The 9,406-nt window shown below is 47.3% G+C and overlaps 1 protein-coding gene across 2 annotated transcripts; it reads left to right on the forward strand.

Moving 5' to 3' along the window:
- Positions 1-591: 591 nt before the first annotated feature.
- LOC140429825 (solute carrier family 46 member 2-like) lies at positions 592-8,558 on the forward strand. 2 transcript variants are annotated; one of them, XM_072517294.1, is made up of 4 exons: positions 592-1,837; positions 3,052-3,135; positions 4,595-4,751; positions 8,194-8,558. In XM_072517294.1, exons 1-4 carry the CDS (start codon positions 727-729, stop codon positions 8,240-8,242), a joined length of 1,401 nt encoding a protein of 466 aa, XP_072373395.1. In that variant the 5' UTR covers positions 592-726; the 3' UTR covers positions 8,243-8,558. The 2 variants fall into 2 exon arrangements, with proteins under 2 accessions (XP_072373395.1, XP_072373396.1); XM_072517295.1 differs by lacking the exon at positions 4,595-4,751.
- Positions 8,559-9,406: the final 848 nt, after the last annotated feature.

Here is a 9,406-nt window from a genome sequence, read left to right on the forward strand (position 1 = left end):
AACCCAACCTAACCTTTTTGGACCCGAAGGGCAATTTATCATGGCCAATCCACCTAACCCGCATATCATTAGACTGTGGGAGGAAACCGGAGCGCCCGGAGGAAACCCACGCAGACACGGGGAGAACGTGCAGACTCCACACAGACAGTGACCCAAGCCGGGAATCGAACCTGGGACCCTGGAGCTGTGAAGCAACTGTGCTAACCACTCTGCTACCGTGCTGCCCTTATGGTGTTATGGATAGGAGACAAATAGTAAAAATTAAAATTAGCAGTAATTTTATCACACACATCAGAATGTCACCATAGTGTGAGTGTGATATGATCCTGTGGAACATTAAGAGCAGGAGCACATTGCAACATGGCTATTTTGTTTTAAAACTCTTCAAATAAGACAATGCTCACAGATTAAACTTTTTCTCACATAGACTTTTCCGGGATGATTGAATGCTCTGCCTTGATGCTGATTTCACAGACACCACATGAGCCACAGGCAGCTTCATTGCCTCAGGCAAGTTCAGTTTGCAGATTGTTCCGGCCCCGGTAAAGCTCAGCTCTGTGGGAGGGTTGAGTGGACCAGGAATGGGGAAGTGCTGCTCTTCCGTGTCCGAATTACACACAAGGCAGCACTTTTCCAAACTGTGCCCTGGTCACTGAGGCTCCCCCTGGGACCAGTGAGTGGGCTCATTCCTCTCCAGAGGTGAACAGGCACAGGGAGAGAATGTAGATGTGTCGAAAGCTCTTCTCTCTCATCGAGGTCGTTGTCGGTTTGCACCAGATCGCCGGTGCTTTCTACGACACTTCTTTGTTGATGCTGGTCCGGGATCGCTGCAGTTCCAACTCCACCACCTCTGGGAGTAAGGACCAGCAGCAAGAAGCCATCTCCAGGTTCTACATGATCTACTTCCTCCTGCTGAGAATCACCCCGCTGTTCTTCACCTTCTTCCTGGCCAAACTGGGAGATCAAAGATCCAGGAAGATCACCATTTATGTTCCCCTGCTGGGGTACCTGGTGTCCAGGTCTCTGCTACTCTTTGTGATCCTCTTCCATTGGCCCTTGGAGGTGATGTTTGCCACCGCTCTGGTGAATGGCCTGAGTGGGGGTTTCACTGCTTTCTGGGCTGGGGTCATGGCTTTTGCCTCCGACACCTCCTCACAGGAGAAGAGGTCTATCAGACTGAACAGAGTCGAGCTCACCTATGGGGTGGCAGGGATGATTGGGAGTATGGCGTCTGGCCACCTCTTCATTGTCTTCAAAATCTCGCAGGACCGGGGGGCTGGACTGATGGTCACTAGTTGTGTTTTTTACACTTTAACCTTAGTTTGTAGCTTTCTGGGGCTCAAATCGTCACCCAAGCAAATACCAAGTGGATGTCACGGATATGGCAGCCTGATAGATCAAGGACAGCAGGAAAGTGACAATGGAGCTACCCCTGAGGATCAGGCAGATAATACAACCTGGAATCAAAGTCAAAGGTCAAGGATACCGGATAACCAGGATAATCCAGTGACTCAAGATAATCCTCGAGGTGACGTGTCGGTGGATAAAGCTGCAATTGCGCTTCTCTACGCAGCTGGGGTTTTGTATGACTTGGGGGTGAGTGGTGGAGCTGATGTGCTGCCGATATTTGTACTGAAGGACCCACTGAATTGGAATGCTGTGTGGGTCGGGTATGGCAACGCGACAGGATACGCTATCTTCATCACCAGCTTCCTCGGAGTTGTACTTTTTTCCAGAAAGCTGAAGGATACGTCCTTGATTGTGATGGGAATGGTGTCATTTTCCACTGGAATGCTAATCATGGCCTTCGTGGAGTGGACATTCCTATATTTCATTGGCAAGTAACTTTATTGGCAGCGATCCGTGTTTTTTTCCTAACTAAGCCTTTTAGAGTTGGGGTCTCCTCAGCTATTGTGGGATATATGGCGGCGGAATTTGTATCTTTTACTGTTCACCACAGACAGAAAAACGAGAAAACTCCCACAGAATCATTGGGCATCACAGCCCAGTGTATTTCTTTATCTAAACTGTCGAGTCACAATCTCCTGATCATTTTAATATGATCCCTACATCTTTTAATATTCCTCTGTCTCAAGCATCTAATTTCCATCGGCAGGATTAAAGGAAACATCTTCAAAAATAGCTTTTGTCACAAAATCCCACATCAGTTAAGTGGGGGTTACTGGGTTACGGGGATAGGGTAGATGTGTGGGTTTCAGTAGGGTGCTCTTTGTAAGGGCCAGCGCAGACTCGATGGGCTGAATGGCCTCCTTCTGCACTGTAAATTCTATGATTCTATGATCAGCCATCCTCTGCAAAAGGCCACTTCCATAACTTTACCTTTACTTGCTGAATATTAAGTTTGGACCATCTCCGTGTCATCTCACCAGCCAGTGAAAACAACCTGGAACTATTTTTTCACTATTTCTTCATAATGTGGATGATCTTTATGACATCATCCTCGACCTTCTCACTACTCTTGAGAAAAGCCCCAATTCCTTGTGTGCCACCTCATAACAGTAACTTGTGACCTCTGCTGACATCATATTAAATCTACATGTACTTCCCTCATTTATTTTATATTCTTCCAAAGGTCTGGTTCAAGCCGCTATCCTTGCTCATCCAACCTACCTATAATGAACTTACTTATTGCATTGCCACCTTTAGGTGACCTGACTACCTGCAAACCAAAACCCGCTGCTCCATTTATATCGTGTCATTTAAGGGATATCTTCTTTCCCTGTTTTTCCTTCCAAAGAGTTTTGCGTCACATTTTATTTATTGTATCTGCACATCTATGTTGAAGGCACTGTGCAAATGCAAGATGCTGTGTCATCCCTGTAATGTTGAGGTGAAAGTATCCTGATAACAGTTTGGAAACAATATAAAAAGTGGGATGAGTTTTGTGATTGCGAATTTTAAAGTCGTGACATTGCTGATAAGGATTGTCGACAGCAGATGCCCAGTCTGTAATGTACACCCACGATCACATTAGCACTTACTGAAATGATTAACCACTTCCTCCTCAACCTGCTATCTTTCATATTACAGCACGAGCTGTGATGATTTTTGCCCTTATTCCGATGGCGACAATACGATCTGTGATTTCTAAGCAGATAAAAGACACTTCATATGGTTAGTATCTCAAATTCTGCTAATCTTTGCCAGTTTACAAAGATGCTGTGGTTACTTTTCATTCCTATTAATACGGGTAAAATAAACATTTTGACAAGTTAATTTGTTGATGCGATGAGAGGCTGTTTTTTTTCTCATTATGAAAGTTCCTCTCGTGCAGTATCCCTGAACTAAATCTGGGAAGATAGTCATTTGCCAAGCCTCCACCAGTGCCACTACAAAGGGACGTAGACATCTGGACCTCTCCCATTCCCAAATATAGTTCCTGGTGCAATTACAACCAAACATGTCTCCATTTCTTGCCTACCCTTATGGGAACTTCTGACTACAACTGGATTACAAATAGGGGCTTGGGGGCTTTTAGCGAAACCCACCCGGCCAAAACATGGCAGGAATGGGTCAAATAATGGAGAATAAAAGCAAGCAGCGTTCCACCTGATCCCGTCCATTCCCTCCCAGGTGAATATTTCCCCCAACTTTCCTTCAGACATTTGAATTAACTCCATAATACCTTTGTCTGACCATCTTCCCCGAAAGCCTTGTGTAAGCAGGCTATAAGTCGTGACACATACGCTCTGCATAGCTACATATTACATATTGCAGCACGGTAGCATAGTGGTTAGCACAATTGCTTCACAGCGCCAGGGTCCCAGGTTCAATTCCCAGCTTGGGCCACTGTCTGTGAGGAGTCTGCACGTTCTCCCCGTGTCTGCGTGGGTTTCCTCCGTGTGCTCCGGTTTCCTCCCACAGTCCAAAGATGTGCAGGTTAGGTGGATTGGCCATGCTAAATTGCCCTTAGTGTCCAAAATTGCCCTTAGTGTTGGGTGGGGTTACTGGGTTATGGGGATAGGGTGGAGGTGTTGACCTTGGGTAGGGTGCTCTTTCCAAGACTCGATGGGCCGAATGGCCTCCTTCTGTACTGTAAATTCTATGATTCTAAGAGCAGTATTTGAATCCTGCAATTGTACTTGGGAGGGATAGACCTGCGCTGGCGGTGATTCAGTGGATGTTGAGAGAGATGGAGATTGAATAGAATGGACACTTAATCTCTGGAGTTTAGAAGAACGAGAGGTGATCCCATTAAAGCATTGAGGGGCTTGACAGGGTAGCTTCTGGGAGGCTGTTTCCCGTGGCTGGGGAACCGAGAACTAGGAGGTCACAGTCTCCGAATGAAGGGGTGGCCATTTAGGACTGAGATGAGGAGAAAGTTCTTCACTGAAAGGAGTTGAAATACTCTACCCTGGAGAGATCTGAATGCTCCGTTGTGGAGGAGATTGAAGACAGAGAATGAATGATAGCGTTTGGGTATGAAGGGAATTGAGGGAGGTGGGCATTGTGCTGGACGTTGAAGTTGAGAGAGATCATCTGCCATGATCTTTGTGTATGGCATGGCAAACCCAAGGAGCTTGAGTGGCCCACACGTGTTCCTATATTTTATGGTTTTTATTCTTGTTTTAAGGGAAACTGTTTGCCATACTTCAGATTTTACTAACGCTGACAGGAGTCATTGCTTCAACCGCCTTTCTCAATATTTACAACTCAACGCAAGACTGGTATCCCTCTGTCTGTTTCAGTCTCTCTTCAGCCATCAGTTGCCTGGGCGTCATTCCCATAATGTAAGCAAAATGTAAGGGGGGGGGGGGAGGGGGGGGGGGAGGGGGCGGAGGGGGGGGGGGGGAGGGGGGAGGGGGAGGGGAGGGGAGGGGGGGAGGGGAGGGGGAGGGGAGGGGGGGAGGGGAGGGGGAAGGGGAGGAGGGGAGGGGGAGGGGAGGGGAGGGGGGAGGGGAGGGGGAAGGGACGGGGAGGGGGGAAGGGGAGGAGGGGAGGGGAGGGGGAGGGGAGGGGAGCGGGAGGGGGAGGGGAGGAGGGGAGGGGAGGGGAGGGGATGAGAGTGGGTGCTCCCATTAAATATAACAAAATGAAGGTAAGATGTGGAAGCATTTATTGAGTGACAGAACTTTTTAATAAAGTAAATGTGTACATATAAGACAAAGGCCAGAGGTTTCTGCTGTTCAGGCCGGTGCGTTCTTCCCGACCCGCTGACGACGCACCTACGGGTTTCCTGGCGGCGAGGGTGCATTCAATGCGAAACCCCGGTGGTACCAGAAGATCCCACCGCCAGCCAATGGTGGGCCCATTGAAGCACGGTGGCACAGTTAGCCCTGCTGCCTCACGGCGCCGAGGTCCCAGGTTCGATCCTGGCTCCGGGTCACTGTCCGTGTGGAGTTTGCACATTCTCCCCGTGTCTGCGTGGGTTTCACCACCACAACCCAAAGGTAGGTGGATTGAACACGCTAAATTGCCCCGTAATTGGAAAAAATGAATTGGATACTCTTAAAAAAAAAAATTAAAATCTGGCCCATTTTTTTTTGTGTATTTCTTCCCATTGCACAATCATGGTCATTTTTTGTGGTCTAATTCTTCAGTTTAAGAAGAGTGTTTCTCAGGGGCACAGTGTGTGTACCTGCACCACATGGACCTCAGCAGTTCAAGAAGGTGGCTCAGCACCCCCTTCTCAAATACAATGAGAGATGGACAACAAACAATGGCCTTGGCCGTGACACACACATCCCGTGAAAGAATTGAACCATCTAACCTCAGTTTCTGGCTCATTTTTGGGCTGTGGAAAACATCAGAAACAGACAAGTTGCGCATTGGGCAAGATTACCTCTGATTGTCAATGTGTTCAGAATTGATTTTGTGACACAGAAGCGATGGGAGTACAGAGCCATGGGAATCCCCATGTTGCACAACTGCCTTCACTAGAAGTGGTGGTGCAACATCAGCTGCAATGTAGCAATGTTAGTCGGAAAAGAGTGAGAGAGATTTAGCTGCAGTGACTGAAGGAGGTAGGGAGAGAATGTGCTCCTGGGGAGGGTTTTAACTCCACTACGGTGCCCTGATGTAGCCAAAAACTGTCGCACAACACACCACGATTTGTGTCGCCAAGCAACTATATTCAGTTCGAGCCTTCAGCTCCATTTCCCCGTTCACAAAAAATGGAATTCAATCTTCAACTGAAAGATCGTGAAAACTGCAAATTTGACCTTCTCGGGGAAAATATACAAGGAGGGAGCAAGGATGGGAGATTGTTGCATTTTGTAAGAAATAGAAACATGGCCTCAGCTCCAATTACGAGGGGCAGAAAGTGTGCAGACGATACTTACCAGAAATACACTGCCCACCATATTGGAAACTATCAAACAAATAAACACACAGGCCGTTGAATTCTAGAACCTGTCCCTCCAAAAGGCTGTGGATGTTCATGGGGGATTAAATGACTTCAATAAGATCCCAGTAAATTATCATGGGTCGCACGGTAGCACTGCTGCCTTACAGTTCCAGGGAATAGCTGGCATAGGTTTAAGGTCTGTGGGCAAAGTTTAGAGGAGATGTGCGAGGCAAGTTTTTTTATACAGAGGGAGTTGAATGCCTGGACACGTTACCAGGGGAGATTGTGGAAGCAGATACATTAACGGAGTTCAAAAGGCATCTTGACAAACACATGGATAGGATGGGTATAGAGGGATACGGCACAAGGAAGTGCTGAGGGTTTTTGACAATCATGACCGGTGCAGGCTTGGAGTGCCGAAGGGCTGTTCCTGTGCTGTATTGTTCTTTAACCTGGGTTCAATTCTCGCCTCGGGTGACTGTCTGTGTGGAGTTTGCATTTTCTCCCCGTGTAGTGTGGGTTTCCTCCGGGTGCTCCGGTTTCCTCCCACAGTCCAAAGACGTGCAGGTTAGGTGGATTGGTCGTGGTAAATTGCCCCTTAGTGTCCAAAAGGTTAGACGGGATTACTGGGTTACAGGGTTAGGGTGGAGGCGTGGACGTAAGTAGGGTGCTCTTTCAGTGGGTCTAATGCAGACTCGATGGGCAGAATGGCCTCCTTCTGCACTGTAAATTCTATGATTCTATGACATAGAACATAGAACATTACAGCGCAGTACAGGCCCTTCGGCCCTCGATGTTGCGCCGACCTGTGAAACCACTCTAAAGCCCATCTACACGATTCCCTTATCGTCCATATGTCTATCATATGACCATTTGAATGTCCTTAGTGTTGGCGAGTCCACTACTGTTGTAGGCAGGGCATTCCACGCCCTTACTACTCTCTGAGTAAAGAACTTACCTCTACCATCTGTCCTATATCTATCTCCCCTCAATTTAAAGCTATGTCCCCCTCATGCTAGACATCACCATCCGAGGAAAAAGGCTCTCACTGTCCACCCTATCCAATCCTCTGATCATCTTGTATGCCTCAATTAAGTCACCTCTTAACCTTCTTCTCTCTAATGAAAACAGCCTCAAGTCCCTCAGCCTTTCCTCGTAAGATCTTCCCTCCATACCAGCCTACATTCTGGTAAATCTCCTCTGCACCCTTTCCAATGCTTCCACATCCTTCCTATAATGCGGCGACCAGAATTGCACGCAATACTCCAAATGCGGCCGCACCAGAGTTTTGTACAGCTGCAACATGACCTCATGGCTCCGAAACTCAATCCCTCTACCAATAAAAGCTAACACACCGTACACCTTCTTAACAACCCTCTCAACCTGGGTGGCAACTTTCAGGGATCTATGTACATGCACACCAAGATCTCTCTGCTCATCCACACTGCCAAGAATCTTACCATTAGCCCAGTACTCTGTCTTCCTGTTATTCCTTCCAAAATGAATCACCTCACATTTTTCTGCATTAAACTCCATTTGCCACCTCTCAGCCCTGCAGCATATCTATGTCCCTCTGTAACTTGTAATATCCTTCCGCACTGTCCACAACTCCACCGACTTTAGTATCATCTGCAAATTTACTCACCCATCCTTTTACGCCCTCCTCCAGGTCATTTTAAGTTGAGTTGAAATGCAGATTAACTCTTAAACTCAAGGGGTCAAAAGGTTCCTACAACTGACATTTGCAGAATTGTTTTCATTTTGAGAAGCTACAACTGGCTAAATGTTGAATGAGGAAGATGATATGAGAATGCAGGACAGACAATGCAAACGTCCTCTTGCTATTGTTACCTGTAGATTTGTAACATGTTCCATTTCACTTGCAGGATGGTGGCGCGCAGATTGTCCAGCCCTGCCACATTTCCAGGATACTGACTGTCATGATATGTAAATATGCAACCAATGAACACTCAGAATAGGACACAACCAATGGGCAGTCAGGACACTCAGTGGTGGCATCACCACAAGGGGGCATGATATAAACACTATAAAAGGGATGAGGCACTCACACCCTGCCTCTTTCCACAGACAGACATCTAGAGGGTCAGACAGAGTTGATCAGCAGCATCACACCCCAGCACGTGGCTTCGAGCAAGCTGGCACAGTTAGACTGAGTTACTACAGTTAGATTAGCAGAGAGTCGAACTCATTTGAGAACTGTGTTAATAGTTCAATAAACACGTTGAACTCATTTCAGAGTCTGGAGCATCCTTTAGTTAAGACTGCATCAAGTAGCAGCCCGTGTTAGCCGAAGCAACATAACACAAGACTGAGGTTAGACCCAGGCACAAGAGATACGAGATGGTGGGATAGTGGTACTGTCACTTGACTAGCAGTTCAGAGACCCAGGGTAATTCGCCACAGGACCTGATTCGAATCCCACCACGGCAGACGTTGGAATTTGAGTTCAATTAAAAATCTGGAATTAAAAGTCTAATGGTGACCATGAAACCACTGTTGATTGTCGTAAAAACCCATCTGGTTCACTAATGCCCCTTTAGGGAGGGAAATCTGCTGTCCTTATCCGGTCTGGCCTATGCGTGATGCTGGGCCCACAGCAATGTGGTTGACTCTTAACTCTCCCTCTGAAATGGGTGAGCAAGCGACTCAGTTCAAGGGTAATTAGGGATGGGCAACAAATGCAGATCTTGCCAGCGATGCCCACGTCTCATGAAAGATTTTTTAAAAAGGAAACATATGCATAGCTCCAAATGATTGCAGCAAAAAAAGACAGCCGAATGACTTCATCTCGGGTTAATTTTGCGGGGGAAAAAAACAATGTGCATTATCCTGTTGCTAGGTCACTCAGTCAGTCTCACCTCTGACCCATGTCCTCCCTTCATTTATTATTCCAATCTGTAACCTCCCTTGCTCCAAGGCCATTGAAAAGCTTCGCTTCCCAATGGAGTTCTGACCACTCCATCGTCTGAACGGTTTCAGGCTGGGTTCCATGTTACGCACAGTGCTATGACCATCGCGGGCAAAGACACATTAGCACATTGGTTAGCACTGTTGCTTCACAGTGCCAGGGTCCCAGGT

Source organism: Scyliorhinus torazame, chromosome 9 (genome assembly GCF_047496885.1).
Source record: "Scyliorhinus torazame isolate Kashiwa2021f chromosome 9, sScyTor2.1, whole genome shotgun sequence".
In the NCBI taxonomy this organism is placed as follows: domain Eukaryota; kingdom Metazoa; phylum Chordata; class Chondrichthyes; order Carcharhiniformes; family Scyliorhinidae; genus Scyliorhinus; species Scyliorhinus torazame.

Bases quoted from the DNA above. Each gene is read 5' to 3' on its own strand.
- LOC140429825 (XM_072517294.1), top strand. From the start codon at position 727: ATGTGTCGAAAGCTCTTCTCTCTCATCGAGGTCGTTGTCGGTTTGCAC. The intron at 1,838-3,051 runs GCAAGTAACTTT...TTCATATTACAG, and splicing joins GACATTCCTATATTTCATTG to CACGAGCTGTGATGATTTTT. The intron at 3,136-4,594 runs GTTAGTATCTCA...TCTTGTTTTAAG, and splicing joins GATAAAAGACACTTCATATG to GGAAACTGTTTGCCATACTT.